General features: G+C 42.1%; 4 protein-coding genes across 4 annotated transcripts; 3 read left to right on the top strand and 1 right to left on the bottom strand.

The window, feature by feature from the left end:
* Window positions 1-1,647: 1,647 nt before the first annotated feature.
* On the top strand, window positions 1,648-4,003 carry LOC145939247 (uncharacterized). The gene is made up of 2 exons (XM_083043492.1): window positions 1,648-2,640; window positions 2,783-4,003. The coding sequence occupies exons 1-2, from the start codon at window positions 1,648-1,650 to the stop codon at window positions 4,001-4,003; spliced, it is 2,214 nt and encodes a 737-aa protein (XP_082899618.1).
* An 8-nt stretch (window positions 4,004-4,011) lies between these two features.
* On the top strand, window positions 4,012-6,921 carry LOC145939246 (uncharacterized). Its single transcript, XM_083043491.1, has one exon. The coding sequence runs from the start codon at window positions 4,012-4,014 to the stop codon at window positions 6,919-6,921; it is 2,910 nt and encodes a 969-aa protein (XP_082899617.1).
* A 2,757-nt stretch (window positions 6,922-9,678) lies between these two features.
* LOC145939245 (uncharacterized) lies at window positions 9,679-11,051 on the top strand. Its single transcript, XM_083043490.1, has 3 exons — window positions 9,679-10,027; window positions 10,062-10,208; window positions 11,023-11,051. The coding sequence occupies exons 1-3, from the start codon at window positions 9,679-9,681 to the stop codon at window positions 11,049-11,051; spliced, it is 525 nt and encodes a 174-aa protein (XP_082899616.1).
* A 987-nt stretch (window positions 11,052-12,038) lies between these two features.
* Window positions 12,039-18,176, bottom strand: LOC145939244 (uncharacterized). Its single transcript, XM_083043489.1, has 3 exons — window positions 17,887-18,176; window positions 16,826-17,676; window positions 12,039-12,085 (listed from the first exon to the last, which is right to left on the bottom strand). The coding sequence occupies exons 1-3, from the start codon at window positions 18,174-18,176 to the stop codon at window positions 12,039-12,041; spliced, it is 1,188 nt and encodes a 395-aa protein (XP_082899615.1).
* Between the last annotated feature and the right edge of the window lie 568 nt (window positions 18,177-18,744).

Below are 18,744 nucleotides of genomic sequence, written 5' to 3'. Positions count from 1 at the left end.
CCATACTTACGTACGCAAAAATGTTAAAAATCATTGTCCATTTATCACATCTTTTACAATAGTGAACGGGAAGTGGACCATCTACTCGAAAATGCGCTTCAAACCTCTAAGTATTTCAAACAAAATTTTTGTGTACACTACATTTTCGAGATATTCAGAAGTTCTCTCTCTGGTACATTTTGTGACACTACGTAAATTAGGCGGAACATAAATATAGCTTCATACAGTACTTATATATTCTGTTTATATGATGCGATAACTTACAAACACCAATCATTATATGCAAAAGCAATTATAAAGAATTTCTTTTCACCAATACTTACATACCGTATAAATCAATGTCCATTTATCACATGTGTTAGAGTTAAGACTAAGATAAAAATGTAACCGCGGGTACCGACACTCGCGAGTACGTCCTTGACCGTTCAAGCCCGGCACCGATGAACCAGCGACATCAGCAAGAATCCGTTTTGCCCAATCGTCGCGCGCCGCGAGGCCCGAGAGCCCGAAGCGCACGCGTAATTTCCAATTCCGCTCAATGCGCAACGCAACGACACGCGCAGAACTCGCGATCGCGACGATTTGGGTAATGCGCCACTCGATAGATTCGCGAGCCAATCCGAGCGTTAGATCTTCGCGTTCCCCTACTATCGGAGTAACGGAAACGAACCACCTCGTGGCTGATGCTTCGCTCTCTTCCGTCTCGACCTTGGGAACAACAAGACGCTTGCCGCGTGCCCGAGTGTTAGAAGTTTCGCGAACAGCTCTCCCAGTTTAACTAATCACGCTTTATCACACGACTCCGAAAGGCGAGTCGTTCTCGCGGAATTCAATCTCATCGAGGTCATCCGCCACGCGGTGGTTCAGTTCCGATCTTGTGTGAGAGTTATTAGGCCGTCTCGCGGTTCATCGCCGACGCTAAATCGATCCTTCTATCGGTTGTGAGTCAACTATTTCGAACTCGCATTCACAAGTTTCATCTGCGGAAACTTCGGACTTCGACGGCAGGCGAGAGTGAGACGAGTATGGTGATCAGCCGCCTCTAGTGAGTGGTGCATTCATCGCGTTCGCGAACTCGCATCCTGTACGCGGTCAAGATCTCCGCCGCGCGTGGACAAGATTTCCGTTCGTAGGGTCCGCCATATTCGGGCTCGGCAAGATTTCCGTCGTTAATGACGCAGGTAATGTGCGAGATCAAGATCTCCGAGCGACCACTTGAATGCTTATCACTGGAGGCGACCATACTCGTTATTCACGATATTAACAAATCTCAATGGTCCGCGTTCTTATTCGGTTGTGAGCGACCATCAACCGAATTTCAATTCTAATTGTGTTCTTTATTCTTTTTTTTTGTATTCGTTGTCTCGTGTGAAAATTACAATTAAAGTGTTATCGAGTCCAAATTCAACTCGGTCTTTGCTTTCTTCTTTTATTTTTTTTTGTTATTGTTTGTGACGTCAGTCTCTCACCCGGAATTCCATCGACGTGCGTTAACGCTCGCTTCGAGTGCTAAATCTAGTACAGACCCGGCATTCGCGCAACCTCAAGGCGTCCTTGAGTGAATACGCAACATTTGGTCCTTCGAGCCGGATCGAAGTGAGGGCCTCGATCGTGCGAAACATCGCCGGCGGGTGAAAATTAATCACAATGAACGAAAATTTGGAGAAACAGCAACAGCTGCTGCGAACCATCACACGTTCTCTGGAGAACTTTAAGAAAATCGGACGCCACAATATGACGGCCGCGAAAATTCGCAATCGAATGAGCTCGCTCAAGGAGACATGGATACAAGTTCAGGCCGGACATCTTGTTCTTCGGACGACGATTCCAGCGGCAAATCAACCAGCATTAGACTATTTCAAGGAACATCAGTACGAAGCTCACGAGGAAATCTACCAGAGTGCATCCGACTACATGGCGGAGTGTCTGGAGGAGATCGAGCCGTACGTGAGTCCAAATCAGTCCTTCGATCAAGGACATTCACAGGTCGGTCAAGCGTCCGCGTTCTCGCTTTCGCATTTACCACCGATCAAGTTACCGCCTTTCAATGGACAATATGATGAGTGGGAGAGCTTTCGCGATCGTTTTTCTTCGCTTATTATTGACAATCAAGATCTTTCAAATTTCGCCCGTATGCATTTTCTCACGTCGTGCTTGAGGGATCGTGCTCTCGACTGCGTTAAGAATATCAAAGTCACTGCCGATAATTTCGAAATTGCGTGGAATATGTTAAAGGCACGGTTTGAAAATAAAAGACGATTAATTAATGTTCACATGTCGACATTGTTAAATTTGCAATCGGTTCCTCGTGAAGCGGCTGTTGATTTACAATCGGTGCGCGACAAGGTCAACACCGCCGTCGCCGCTCTAAAAAATCTCAAGCGTACTCCAGAAGAACAATGGAACGACATTCTGGTCTGCATCGTCTCCCAAAAACTCGACTCAATAACTCGTAAAGCATGGAATTTAAAATTTAGCGAAGATCAAGCTCCCCCGTCGTACGACGATTTAAATAAGTTTCTGGAAATACGAATCCGCGCAATCGAAGACCTGAAGCCTCCCACTCCTCCGTCCGATAAAACGAATAAAAATCACGGTGCTCAAAAGATTAACAATGCCACTGCGTCCGCGAAAACTCCCGTGAGTTGTACGTTGTGTAAAGCTAAGCATTATCTGCATGTATGTCCGAAATTTGTAAGTAAGAGTCCCAGTCAACGAATAGACCTTGTCAAGCAGTCAAAGCGCTGTTTTAATTGTCTAAGTAAAAATCATTCGATTCAAGCATGTACAAGTAAATATAAGTCGACTTTGCCAGAAGAGGCATCACACCATGCTCCATGTTGACTCGGACTCGAACAAGCAAGACGAACCAGTCGCCTCGGCGAGCAAAGCGGAAAACCCGACTGACACAACACTCAAGCCAATACATTCTTTGTACGCGTCGTCTAATTCTCATACACGGTCACATGTTTTATTGGCTACCGCATGGGTTTCCGTTAGCACGCCGTCCGGCCGCACAGTTACCGTTAGAGCCTTGCTTGACCAGGGCTCAGAGATGACCTTCATTACTGAAAATCTCGCACAAAAATTACGGGTTACACGAACTCGTACGTCAATCTCAATTTCAGCGATCGGCGGAGTAAATGCAGGCACTTATCGACATGCCGCGCAGATTATAATTTCTCCCCAGAATCAAACTACTCCCAAATTCTCTATAATCGCTCTAATATTAAAATCATTGACCGCGTATACACCGAAACGCGTCGATAGCGGCGGGACGTTCGACCATCTCGCGGATCTCCAATGGGCAGATCATAACCCCATGAGCGCAGATCCCATTGAGATTCTAATCGGTGCGGATTTATATAGCGAAATAATTTTAAAGGGCGTGCGCAAAGGGGCACCCGGACGTCCCATCGCGCAACATTCCGTCTTTGGATGGATCATTTCCGGACCTATCGCGTCGTCATATATCTCATCTCTTACTTCAACAATCGCGTCGGGCTACGATGATTACCCAGTAGAGGTGAATGCACATCTATCCCTATCGGATCAAGTCGAATCGTTAACGCTTGACAAAGAGCTCCGTCGATTCTGGGAAGTGGAAGACATTCCCGGCTCTAAAGCCCTACATCCTGATGACGAACAATGCGAACTGCATTTTCAGTCAAATTATTCTCGCTGTCATGACGGTCGCTACATGGTTCGTCTACCCTTTAAAAAGGGGCCCCCCATTGATATCGGCCAATCTCGGTCGAAGGCGGAAAAGGTACTGAATCATTTAGTTCGACGTCTTCAAGCTCATCATGAGCAAGAGCAAGAATATTCTGAATTTCTCCGAGAATATGAAACTCTCGGACACATGAAGGAGGTGCCGATCTATCATGATCCTCGCGAACAAGACGTATTCATTCCGCATCATCCGGTTATCCGGGAAAGTAGCAAGACAACTTGCGCGTTGTTTTTAACGCTTCTTCCGTTACTACGAACGGAACATCCCTAAATGATCACATGCTCACGGGTCCCAAACTCCAAACAGAGTTACCCTCGGTCATACTCAAATGGCGGCAGTCGAAATACGTGTATACGGCTGACATCACTAAGATGTATCGCCAAATTCGGATTGACCCACGCGACGCTAACTATCAAAAAATATTATGGAAAACAAGTCCGTCCGGCCCGGTACGTGAATTTCAGTTGCTCACCGTGACATACGGAACGGCTTCTGCTCCATTTCTGGCGCTTCGCGTCTTAAAACAGCTTATGCATGATGAAGGACACGAGTTTCCCTTAGCAATTCCTATTCTTCAACACAATATTTACGTCGACGACGTTCTGTTCGGCGCGGATAACATCGAGCTTCTTCGTCAAAAACGCGACCAACTCACGGCGTTGCTGCGGCGAGGTGGTTTCGATCTGCGTAAGTGGGCCAGTAACTCGTCGACTCTACTGTCAGATATCGATCCGGAAAATCATGGTTTGGCGTGTGATAAAATCCTACAAAGCGATGAAAATTTGAAAATTCTTGGAGTTAGTTGGATCCCAGCCTCCGATGTCTTTCAAATCCAAGTAGCGTGCGCTTCCGAAGTTCCGCATTCAAAACGAGCGGTTCTTTCCACCATCGCTAGATTGTTTGACCCGCTCGGATGGGTCACTCCAGTCACTATCACCGCAAAGATTTTCATGCAACTTCTGTGGAAATTAAAATTGGATTGGGACGATGACCTCCCTTCTGAACATTTGTGCAAATGGCAAAAAATTTATACGCAACTATCTGCGCTCAATGGCTTGTCCATTGCCCGCTGGATCGCCCACGAATCCGATTCGGCTCTTTGCGAGATGCACGGATTCTCCGATGCCTCCTCATATGCTTACTCAGCAGTCGTGTATTTGAAGGTCATTTCAAAATCCGGACGTGCCACGATTTCCTTAATCGCTGGCAAATCCAAGGTTGCTCCGGTAAAACTAATGAGCGTACCTCGCCTCGAATTATCAGCCGCCGTGTTATTAGCGCGATTAATCAAATTTCTTCGTCAATCCATTCCAATCCATGCCTCCTCCTGCTATTGCTGGACTGATTCCACGATAGTTCTCGCCTGGTTGAGTCAGCATCCATCCAGGTGGAAAACTTTCGTCGCGAATCGTGTTATGGAGATACAAACTCTCCTTCCGAATATTACGTGGCGACATGTGCGCACCGCGGATAATCCCGCCGACTGTGCCTCTCGTGGATTATTGGGCAGTGAATTAGGAAACCATTCTCTCTGGTGGAAGGGCCCCGAATGGCTCCCACTCTCTCCGGCATACTGGCCGACAGAGATAAGTCGTCATTCGAAAGAGCCTCCTCTCGAGGCGCGTGTTGCGGTGCATTTGACACGTCCTCCGGAACGTTGGGATCTCGCGCAAAGATACTCCTCTTGGCCAAAACTACTTCGAGTTACCGCCTATATTATGAAATTTATCGCGCGCTGTCGCAAAAAGGGAGAGACAAGAGCGGCCTCGTTTTCGTGCGATATTTCACTCGTAGCGAAAGATTACAGTCTTGCGCGAAAATTTTGGCTCCGAAAAATTCAATCCGAATTATTCTCTGAAGAGATAGATGCCCTTGCTTCTCAAAGGCCAATCGCTCCGAAAAGTTCGCTCTTGTCTCTCAATCCCTTCGTTGGTGAGGATGGACTCATGCGAGTCGGCGGTCGCTTGACAAATGCTCCAATTCCGTTTAACGTTAAACATCCGATTATTTTAGCCTCCCATCCGCTCGTTTCGCTTATCATTCAGCAGGCTCATTTGCGAGCGCTTCACGCCGGAACCCAACTAACAATCATAACTCTAAGACAAAATTTCTGGCTCGTGCGGGCACGCAGTCTTGTGAGATCGATCATTTATAAATGTATTACCTGCGTTCGCGAACGGGCTGCGCAACCTCACCAACTAATGGGAAATCTTCCGAGTCCTCGAGTATCTCCTTCGACTCGTAGCTTCCTACATTGCGGCCTCGATTACGCCGGCCCCGTTCAAATTCGCGCATCAGGGGGTCGCGGGATAACCGCACGAAAGGCATACATCGCGCTGTTCATCTGTCTAGCTACTCGCGCAATTCACCTGGAGTTAGTCGGAAGTTACTCCACGCCGGCGTTTCTGGATGCTTTCAGGCGCTTTTGCTCACGACGAGGATTACCGGAATCCATGCATTCTGATAATGGAACTACATTTGTCGGAGCTGATAAGGAACTCAAATCAGCATATCAAGCCGCCTTACGCGATCCTAAATTCCTTCAGTCAACTGCTTCCGATAACATTAAGTGGCATTTCCTTCCACCCTCAGCCCCCCACTTTGGCGGGATCTGGGAGGCTGGAGTTCGGAGTCTTAAGCATCATCTTCGTCGCGTATTGAAAACTCACACTCTAACGTTTGAAGAATTTACTACACTTTTATGCCAGATCGAGGCATGCTTGAATTCCCGCCCACTCGCGCCGTTGCATGACACGCTCGATGATTATGAAACTTTGACACCAGGACATTTTTTGATTGGATCTGCGCTCACGGGTCATCCCGAACCATCATTATTAGACTTGAACGAAAATCGTCTCTCGCGTTGGCAGCGCGTTCGTCAAATCACAGAGCGAATCTGGAAAATCTGGCAAAGCGATTACATAAATACTTTGCAACAGAGAGTTAAGTGGCAAAAGCGACAGGTTCCCGTAAGACCCGGCCAACTCGTCTTATTGCGCAATTCGAATTTACCACCATGTAAATGGGAACTTGGTCGTATCGTTCAATGTCACGCAGGCTCTGACGGACTAATAAGAGTAGTCACGGTAAAAACGGCAACCTCCGAATACAAGCGACCCATCGTGAAACTTTGTTTATTACCTACGGATATGGAATCGCGTGACGACGACCATCACAAGCAGAATTGATTCATTCAACTTTCAAGTCATTTCTATACGGGTTTTCTTTTCTTCTCTTTTTCTTTTTTTTTTAATTGTGTTCTGCAAGACCAAACTAACTCCTTCATTAACGAAGGGTTGGCATGGCGGGCGGAAGACAAGTCCGCACATTCTAAATATCTTGCATACAGTTAGCACGTAAGAGCTCTAAGTTTTGTTCGTCTCTCATTTAATTCGTCCGATTATAGAGTCTAGTCACGCGACTGATGCCGATCGCCTCGACGTCGCGTTATTAGTACCTAAATTAAGAAATTCGAAACTCGAGTTCGAGGCGGGCGGTATGTTAGAGTTAAGACTAAGATAAAAATGTAACCGCGGGTACCGACACTCGCGAGTACGTCCTTGACCGTTCAAGCCCGGCACCGATGAACCAGCGACATCAGCAAGAATCCGTTTTGCCCAATCGTCGCGCGCCGCGAGGCCCGAGAGCCCGAAGCGCACGCGTAATTTCCAATTCCGCTCAATGCGCAACGCAACGACACGCGCAGAACTCGCGATCGCGACGATTTGGGTAATGCGCCACTCGATAGATTCGCGAGCCAATCCGAGCGTTAGATCTTCGCGTTCCCCTACTATCGGAGCAACGGAAACGAACCACCTCGTGGCTGATGCTTCGCTCTCTTCCGTCTCGACCTTGGGAACAACAAGACGCTTGCCGCGTGCCCGAGTGTTAGAAGTTTCGCGAACAGCTCTCCCAGTTTAACTAATCACGCTTTATCACACGACTCCGAAAGGCGAGTCGTTCTCGCGGAATTCGATCTCATCGAGGTCATCCGCCACGCGGTGGTTCAGTTCCGATCTTGTGTGAGAGTTATTAGGCCGTCTCGCGGTTCATCGCCGACGCTAAATCGATCCTTCTATCGGTTGTGAGTCAACTATTTCGAACTCGCATTCACAAGTTTCATCTGCGGAAACTTCGGACTTCGACGGCAGGCGAGAGTGAGACGAGTATGGTGATCAGCCGCCTCTAGTGAGTGGTGCATTCATCGCGTTCGCGAACTCGCATCCTGTACGCGGTCAAGATCTCCGCCGCGCGTGGACAAGATTTCCGTTCGTAGGGTCCGCCATATTCGGGCTCGGCAAGATTTCCGTCGTTAATGACGCAGGTAATGTGCGAGATCAAGATCTCCGAGCGACCACTTGAATGCTTATCACTGGAGGCGACCATACTCGTTATTCACGATATTAACAAATCTCAATGGTCCGCGTTCTTATTCGGCTGTGAGCGACCATCAACCGAATTTCAATTCTAATTGTGTTCTTTATTCTTTTTTTTTGTATTCGTTGTCTCGTGTGAAAATTACAATTAAAGTGTTATCGAGTCCAAATTCAACTCGGTCTTTGCTTTCTTCTTTTATTTTTTTTTGTTATTGTTTGTGACGTCAGTCTCTCACCCGGAATTCCATCGACGTGCGTTAACGCTCGCTTCGAGTGCTAAATCTAGTACAGACCCGGCATTCGCGCAACCTCAAGGCGTCCTTGAGTGAATACGCAACAACATGCTTTATAATAGTAAAGTGGGGAAGTGAATCATCTATTCCATAAAATGGGATGAGATTAAAACATATGCAACTGATATGAGTCTACATATTGCCATGTAACAATTTAATATAACAATTATTGCATACTGGTGCATCTGCTGTGGAAATCGTTAGTTAACACATTTTAAAAATTAACATTTAATATTAATATTATTGTTACTATTATTATTACTTACATAATTAAAAATCTTACTATTATTAAAAGTTGTTTTGTAAGGTAAACATGTACATATGTATTGGTGCAACATATTTAATATACAGCAATGTATTCACAATTCTCATGGGAGAATCTCATAAAATATACGCCAATCGATGCATTTCATTGTCAGATTGTCGAAAAAACCGAATATATTTATTTATTTATTTCATTAATTTGTAATTGGTGAGACGCACCTTTTTGCAACATGTATTTTAATTATAAAACTGATTAGGGCATTTTTCCACTTCGTGACGCATTCCGCATGGGTGTTTCAAACTTACACGAAGCATAAAGTCACGGCAAATCATTTGTTATATCAAATGTAAAAACAAAAAGCGAAAAAGACAACACGAGCGATAATAAACGATACAAGAGAAAATGTTACAACATGATTGAGAGAGTCGATTATAATTCACACAACTAACATAAAAATTATAAAAATAAACGAATTTATCAGAAAATTTATAGATTTATTTTTTCGAATGTAATATATACGCTCATCTTTTTAATTTCCACTTAGTTGCGTGACACACAATCGACACGCAGAGCGGCTTTATTATAAGGTTATGGTTTATGCACACGTGACATTGGGTGCGTTCCAATATTTCTGTCCAATATACTGTCAGTACAGAAATTCTATAGTTTACGGCATGTACGTACACTATAAATTTTCAGCACTGGCAGTGCAGTGAATTTTAGAACGTACTCTGGATACACTCAAACGTCACGTGTACAGAAACCGTAACCTTATAATAAAGTCGCTCTGCTTGTTGATTGTGTCACACAACCAAGTTAAAATTTCAAAAATGAGCGTATTTATTAGATTTGGATAAAAGTATTAAGTTTCTAATAAATTCGTTAATTTTTGTAATTTTCATTTAGTTGTGTGGTTTACAATCGACTTCTTGAGTATTGTCGTTACATTTTCTTGTGTCGTTTATTATCTGTATGTTTTTTTCTCTTTTGTTGTTACATTTGATATAACAAATGATTTGCCGTGACTTTATGCTTCGCATATGTATGAGAAACCCGTGCAAAATGAGTCACGAAGTGGAAAAATGCACTAATCAATTTTGTAATCGAAATAAATGTTGCAAAAAAGTACATCTTACCGATTATGAAGTTGATGAAGTAAATAAAAATATACGGCCTTTTCGGCAATCTGTTAACAATGAAATGCATCGATTGGCGTATATTTTAAGAGAATCTTTCTCATCAGAATTGAGAATGCATTGCTGTACATTAAATATGTTGGGCCAATGCATATGGCCGTGTTTAGCTTGCGAAACAAATTACAATAATAGTAAGTTTTTTAATTATTTAAATATTAAAAAATGTTAAGATGCGTTAACTAAAGATTTTTACCGCAGGTGCACTTGTATGCAATAATTGTTATATTAAATTAACGCATAGCAGTGTGGAGGCTCTAAAATGTGGTCATGCCTACTGCAAATATTGTTTAAAGCGCATGCCTTTTCGAATAGATGGTCCACTTCCCGTTCACTATTGTAAAAAATGTGATAAATGGACAATGATTTTTACAATGATTTTTACCATTTTTACGTATGTGAGTGTGGAGAAAAAAAATTCTTTATAATTGTGTTTGCTTAAAATGAGTATGTATACATATAACTGAAATGGATTTGCGGTTTGTAAGATATCGCCTCATATGTAGACAGAGCATAAGTACTGTATGAAGCTGCATTTGTGTTTTGCATGAGCAGTTAAATTTATGTTGTGTCAGAAAATGAATCAGAACTTCTTAATATCTCGAAAAAGCATTGTAGAAAAAAATGATGCTTTTGAGATATTTAGGTGTTCCGATATATATATTTTCCATATTCTTATATTACATCAATATCTCACAAATTTACATTAATAAAAAATAATATAATATTAATATTTATTAACAAATGGGCAAAATAAAAAAAATCCGAGCTCTATATAAGTTAAACTGATATGAAACTCCGTCTCTCGATTACATGTTACTACACACACACACACACAGACACACATATATATATTTATATAAATTAACGTGCAAATCATATATAGACATTATTTAAGTGATTGTAACTATTGCATCAACTATTGATTCTTTGTCCATTAACTATGTGTTGCTTGGCTTTTATTTATTTATTTTATTTTAATTATTTATTTTATTTTAATTATAATATAATATTCAAGCATTATATCTTTGATTCTTTTTTTTAATTTGTCTTTTACACATAGATTATATGATTTAATAAAGATGAAAAAATTAGTTCTTTCTTTACTTTTTATGTGCATATTCTTATATTCTCTGTATTAAGGTATTGCAATGTTATATAGGGTGTCTCAGACCATCTGTTCATACCTAATATTTTGAAGACTGAGCACGACAGACTAAAATGTTTTAAACAAAAGTTGTAGGGCTTTAACAAATACATGAAATGGTGATACATATTTGACTTTTGCAGCAGTTATGAAAGAAGTCTCAAAGTCAACTTTAAAATCGAAAATTCAAAATATTCCGCATGTACGGATGGTCTGAGACACCCTGTATATATTTTGAAAATTTGTGGATAAGCAATAAAAGAGATGTTTGTAATTAATAGAGAATAATTTGACAAATTCTTTTACCACTTCCATCATATTGGTACAATCATCTATGACTCTAAACTCAAAGTTTCGAAGAACTATATAATTTTCACGATATTTTTTTTCAATTGTCGCTTGTGTTTTCGATTTTTATTTCTCATATTATATATATATAAATATACATATATGTATATATAGCACTTTACATTTTTGAATGTATTTATATATTTACGTCACATTTTTAAGTAAAAATTTACAAAAATCAATATAATAGTCTTCTTTGTGAAATCAGGTTAAAATATTTGCTGGATTATTTTTATTGTGGAAATAAAGGAGACGATAAATTCCCTCTCTGTGTTAAGTATTTCTAAAAAACGATACAATAGTGAATACGAAAGAAAAATGCGAAAAGAATCGATCATATTATCAATTATATATATATATATATATATATATATATATATATATATTACTATATATTGATTATATTTAAAAACATTTTTTATCGATTTTATTATTTTAAAATAATTTTTATTCCTAATATTTTCTTTATTGTGCGCAAAACCTTACATTCAACTGTGATTGGTCAATTCCTTATGGCCTTAAGGCTATACCCATTGTAGATGCGGCCTTAATGTGACAGATTATTTTTCGTTTTTAAGATAAATAATAAACAAATGCTATAATTAGACCAATAATCATCAGCAAATGATTGAATCGTTTTTTAAACGAAAATGAGATTTTTTCGGCTAACTTCAAGCTTTCCCTTATTTGCTGTCAAAGTGTGAATTCGGCCTAAGACCGTGATTGGACGCTACGACATCCGACAACAGATAACGATGCTTATTGTAGAATAGTCCGAATCGCACCCTAATAAATTCTGTTGTTTTTATTTCTATTGTCGTTATTTGCTGATATTGTTGTTTTTATTTCCATCGTCGTTATTTGCTACTGCTGTTGTTTTATTAAACAGAAATATGTCTCGCTACGGCTTACAGTAAGAATTTGTAGTGTCTAATGATAAAGCATAACCTTTTTGTTACATGTTCTCACATTATATAACAAAAATGTTTCAGGAAAGTAACCATTGAAAAATGTGAAGATAATTCCTGCTTTGATCTGGATTGCGGTAAAGTGCATGTCTTTAAATATTGCTTCAATTTTCAAAATACTACGTGCCGCAATAAGAATTGCCCATATATGCACTGCACCAGCATAGAACAACTTCAATATGAAACAACAAGAAATCCAACGGAGAATCTCAAAAGAGAGGTTGGACGTACATTGCAAAATAAAAACATATGTAACGATTATAAAACTAGTGTTTGCAACCGTGCTAATTGTAAACGACGACATATAAAGTTAGATGACATCAAGCCTTTGGCATGTCCAATATGTACCTTATATATAACTTCGAATAACTTTGGCGCAGCAGAATGTGGACACATAGTTTGTTACAACTGTGCATTGCAAATGTTAAGTGATAATACAATAAATGTAGAAATAATAAAAGTAAAATGTCCAATCTGTAGATTTACAGCCAATTATATAAAACTTACGTAATTTTTATTTACATGTAATTTAAAATTAGTTACGTTAAACAATTATATATTTTTGTATACACTACTTGTTTTTATACTTTCTTTTACGTTTTTCCTTCCTTTGATTTGAAAATCCCTATCAAATTTCTGTTACCATAACAATTACGTTAATACTTTACTAACTTCTTATCTAGAATTTTATATTAAAAAATAGTAACTGAAAGAAATTTTTAAAAAAGGCAACTGATTCTTAGGATTTTGAAAAGAAAATGTCAAATGTGTCCCGTTGAGTACAAAATAATAACCAATTACAATTACAAATATAAATTATTGTACATTTTAAATTAACATAAAATAATATTAAGAATTTAAGAATATATTAATTCTCAGATAGTGATTAATAGTAGAATGAGAAATCATCCTATTATTTTCTTAAATATAATTTTCTCTCTTCATTTCTGTTGTAGGCGGAACAATGAATAAATTTACTTCATGGATGTCGAATTTTGTATTTTTATAAGGATATAACAAAAGTAGATATGGGCCACTATAGCGAGTCAAAACAAACCCCCACCACTCGCCCACTGGCGCCAGAGGGGCGTGGCTAGACGGGCTTTTCGATCCGTGATTGGTCGATCCGCTAATAGGGGTCATTAGGCCCAGGGCTCTGATAGGCCTAACTATAGTGGCCCAGCACTCTGATTGGTTGGTTTTTGGGAAGAGAGTGGGAGAGTAGGCAGGGTTTTTGAAAAAAGCCGACAAAATGGCGATAAAAATCGAGGTATAGCGAAGCCGGCGTGGGGGTTTATGACACCCCGACCGTCTATGATAGGCTCTAACTATAGTGGCCCAGCACGCTGATTGGTTGATTTTTGTATTTGGTGGGGAAGGGGGAGAGCGGACAGGGTTTCTGAAAAAAAGCCGACAATATGGCGATAAAAAAATATAGCGCTGAAAAAAGATAAAAAATATGAGCATGCACTAATTTCGACTGACCGCTTACTCAGTGTCGTATTGTCAAATATCGTCAGCATCGTCGGTAACAAAAGAAACAAAAAATAAGTAAAAAATACAACTGGCCAACGGGTCGGAACATGGCGGTCGGTTAATGGACAGGCGGATTTAGGAGCTCGGAGCTCTGACGGGTTTGTCGGAGGTGAGAGTGAGGGTGGAGGCTGGAGGAGTGTTGGACGAAGGGATATAAGGAAGAGGAAGGTGGGCAAATGAAGATAGAGCTGGAGATGGAGTAGAAGAAAGGATCTAGAGGAAGGAAAAGTCGGAGCAAATAGAAGAATGACGGCAGGAGAGAGAGGTAGGAGGGGAGGAGGAAGGAAATGACTAAGTGGAACGGAGGCAGAAGAAAGCAGCAGAGAGGGCGCAAGATGTATGGAGCGAAAGGAAAGAGTGTGGAAAGTAATGAAGAGGGCGCTGGAGACGGGAAGGGAGAGTAAATGAGAGTGGATATGAGAGAAGGTAGGAGTCGGCAAGGAAGGAGAGAGATGAAGGAACGGCGGTAGAAGAAGAACTAGGGAACGGATTGGTCGGTAGGGAAGGAACTGACGGAGGAGAGTGTTATCGGCCGGCGGTAGAACGAGATGCTGGGACTACAGGTGATGGCGACACAGGAAAGCCGGCGGGCCACGTGTGCGAGCACATGTTGCGAGGGGCTATTAGTGATACGCAGTAGTGCGTGGAGGTTACATGCGAAAGACAGACAGAGAGAAAGTGGTGTGATTATGGGTTGGGAAGAGGACTGGTTGAGTGAGATGAAGGAGATAAGGAAAGGCTTGAGTGGAATTGTGGAAGGAATGAGAGGGATTGAGAGGGAGCTGAGACTTTTGAGAGAGAGAGGAGAGAAAGCACGGGAAGAGGAGGAGAAAGAAGATGACAGGTTAGAAGACAGGGGAGAGGAGGCAGCGACAGAGGAAGAGGCTGTAGGTGCAGACGTAGGGAGCGAGGAAAAGGGGAGGAAGAAGGAAGATGCTGAGAGGAGGAAGAAGGACGAAGGGAGAGAAGAGAAAAAAGGCCGTAGAGTGATCAGGGATAGTGAGGGGGTGGGAGAGGAAAGTGAGGGGGCGAGCGATAAGGGGATAGGGAAAATGATAGGGGGAGAAGCAGGGAAGAATAAGGTCGAAGAAGATAAGGAGGAGGATAGGATAGCAAAAGGGGGTCAAGAGGGGGATAGCTGGTGGAAGAGTGTGGAGGAAGAAGAGGAGGAGGAGGGGAGAAGGGAGTTATGGAAGAAGTTAGAGAATAGAATAGAAAGAGAAAGGAAAAAAGAAGAGGAGAGGGAGAGAGAAAGGGAGGCGAGAGAGAAATTGGAGGAGAAGGTGAGGAGGGCAAGAAGAAGGAGGAACCTGGTGTGGAGGGGGATAGAGGGGGATAGTTTTGAAGAAAGGAGTAGGCTGCTAAAAATGATGATAGAAAGGATCCTGGGAAGAAAGGTGATGTTAAGGGGGGTTAAGGGGGGTGGAGGAGAGGATAGGGGAAGGGGGAAAGAGATGGCTACTGGTTATAATGGAGGAGAAGGGAGATAGGGATGAGATTTTAGAAAAAAGAGGGGAGATAGGGAGAAGATGGAGAATGGAAGTGGACGAGGATCTAACGAGGGAAGAGAGGAAAATGAAATGGAGGATCAAGGAGAGAGCAAGGATGGAGAGGGGAAAGGAAAAAAGGGTAGAGTTTGATAGCAGGGAGTTATGGGTGGAAGGTAGGGAATGGAAGTGGGACGAGGAGATGGAGATGTGGAGAGGGTTGAGGAGGTATAAAGTAGGAGGCGAAGGGAGGGGTGGAAGGGAGGTCAGAAGGGGGTGGAGATGGAGGGTGGTGATCGTATAGTAATTGGTATCATGGTCTTGTCATATGTCTTGATTTACAGAGGAAGGATGTGCGGAGACGAGATGTTTTTGGACTGTGAGAAGGGGGAGGCGGTAGGAAGACAAGGGGAGGAGGAAACCGCAAGGAATAAGAAGGCCAAGGATAGAGGAATGCAGAAAGGAGAGAGAGAGGAAGGAGAGACGAGAGGCGGGAAGATTTGAAGAAGAAGGCAGGGAGAAGGGGAAGGGGATGGGAAACGTGAGGGAAGGGGGTAAGAGGATGTAAGGGTCGCATATGGCCAGGTCGCGAAGGGGAATGAGGATATCTTGTAAAGGTTCGGGACCGCTCCTTAAAAGCGCCTTCAAACCCCTTTGGGGGACGAATAAACGAATCTAATCTACAACTGGCCAGCGTCCGTTTACAATTTCGACTAATCGCTTACTCAGCGTCGCATTGTCGGATATTATTGGCAGCTCAGGTCACAAAGGAGGCCTAAGAGAAAACACGTGCGTTCGAGTTCGTATTTAGTAACGCTATGTCCAGGTTTTATTGCTGAAAAGAATAAAATTATTTCGAAGTAAAGGGAGGATAGAGAGAAGGAAAATATTAGACAATTTGAAGTACAAAATTTTACTTTATGCTACTTTTTAAATAAAATTGATATTATTACATAGACGTGATACATAATATATATTTTCTTTATAGCTTATTACACTTAAAATTACAGGAACAAAACATTTTATAAATGTTACAATTATTGTTACAATTATTACTAATACTATATACAAATACTACAACTATTACAATAATTTACATTACTTTCCTAAAAAATGTATAAAATTCTTATATCCTACTTTGAAAGAAAGACGTGGAAGACCGAAGAAAATACGCGAGAAAAGAATATTATTATTCCGATGATAAATAACCGTGCGGAACTGAGTAGCGGCTATTAATAAATCTACGTTTTACCAATACTGGTGCGCATATTTTCGTCTCGTCCCGCGTTACAATTTCATGAAACGCGGTGAGTCGAATTGCTCTAAAACGTAGATTTATTGTAGTTTCATTTTCTTCTTCTCCTACGTCATCTTTTTCTTTTTCTTGATTCTTTTCTCGCGCTAATAATAATTTTTTAATGCTCTTAAAATTAACGTGCCGCGAATTCTCGTAATTAAGGGTTATTCCTTTAACTTTACAAGTCTCATATTCACAGCCCCCGGGTGTTCGCACAATGTAGGCGTAAAATTTTGGGCCACCGGACACGAACTCTTCGATGTAGCTACCGCGACCGTAGCTCTCGAGCTCGTTGGTCATATCGCCTAAAAAATTACCCGTGCACGGCTCATATTCATGCGGATCACCGGTGCTCACATAAATACAGGAATCGGTATCGTAATATAACACGCGGCGATCTAAACGCTCTAAATATTCGTATAATTTTAATCGTGCTTGCGCGGTCGTATATGCAGCTATTACTACGTTGGTTATCGGTGAGGATACGATAGCCTCTTGTCGCAATCGCCACGAAACATATATTACCTCGTCGTTTACAGGTAATATATCGGTTATCTCGTGCTCGGGATTTGTTAATAATGACATAAAACGCTGCTGCGTTTTAACGACTTCGGTGTTCGACAAATTGGATCGCTGGCCAAATTTTCCCCAGAATGAATTCAAACAAAGCTTCGCGACCGAACGTAAACCAGGGTTTCGCGCTATGTTACGCTTATCGAGAACAATACCCTCGGTTTCCCCGTACTCCCTCAGATATTGCTCTTTAGCGCCATCGTCCTCGCATTCGCTCGGCCACCCACTTGCTTCCTGTTTAAGTTGTAGAAATGAGTTTATATATTCGGCGAACAATCCACCTTGCCGTGTTTCGCGATTATATTGACTAATTTCATATTGCCAAATTTCATTTATTTTTATCACAAGATAACCCTTTTCGATGGCCTTGCGTAATTCGCAGGACACCCACGTGCCCTCGAATTCGCGTTCGCTAGGACGCTCGTGCGTACACGCCAACTGCGAAAATGTTTCGCAGCAACTGCGACATAAGGCAAATAACAATTTTCCGTGCGAGCGATACGGAAGTACCGAATGAAATAAATCGCGCGGTGGAAGTACTATACAACGTACGAGGCCTTCGACAAAGTCAAAATTATAATTCGGTGCCGTTCCGATTAAAGTGGAGCATTCATCTCCGATATAAATGACAGAATGGCCGATAGGAAAAGCACCCGTCTTCAATACATACGGGTACAAAGAACATTTGTCCACGTAACGTATTTTCTCCGCACCCGAAATTTTGTAAAGTGTCGCGATATTTCCCGTACGTCCACCGAAAAATGCGTCGCGAGGATCGAGCGGTGCTGTTTCCAGCAACGGATGCTTCTCGAGAAATTCGCGCATCTCGCGATTATCCCGCATTTCTCGATCGAAAGCACACTCCCACTTTTTTGTCACCAAGTACCCCCGTTGTCGAAGTCGCCACGTGATCGCGAGAGTTCGCTCGTATCGCGAGTCAATCGTGTCTCTACGCTTCATAGCCGACGGAAGCGGTCTATCGCGATTTATCGGAAAGCACGAAGTACATCCATGCCAAAAGCAGCCGTGGAATTGCAACACGTGACGAGATGTTATCCCCGTTTCCGATGTCTTTTCATAATAACCATCGACGAGTGTGCCGTCGTTCGTGCGATATTCACGTGCACGCCCTGCGTGGTTTATAGGATGACCGAGCTCGCGCTCCTTCCATATTAACTACTGGAGACCTTTACGCGAATGCGTGTTCGCTTTTCTGTAGCCGCCTGCTGGAATGACACCTATCGTATTCGTGTGTAAGAAGTTTTTCCGAAAAACTGTCATACACGTCGAAGCAATAGTTGTACATTCCTCGAACGGGCATACATTTCTGCGATCTATAAAAATTTTTCTAAACGCCATGCACGCTCGTCGAAGTATATCAACATCGGTACGGCAATATTGCACTATCTCGCGTTGAAAATCAAACACAGTGTTTTTTAGCCGCATGTCAGTATGCCACGCGAGAAAGCGTTCGCGTTCTTTCGATTTCATGGTTTCGGGAGAGTAGTAATGCGCGGCGGGTAATGGT

This window comes from Prenolepis imparis, unplaced genomic scaffold (genome assembly GCF_030444845.1).
Source record: "Prenolepis imparis isolate NDT839.2.m4 unplaced genomic scaffold, iyPreImpa1.0 SCAF_8, whole genome shotgun sequence".
NCBI classification, from domain to species: Eukaryota; Metazoa; Arthropoda; class Insecta; order Hymenoptera; family Formicidae; genus Prenolepis; species Prenolepis imparis.
This window is presented reverse-complemented; position numbering and strand designations above follow the sequence as displayed.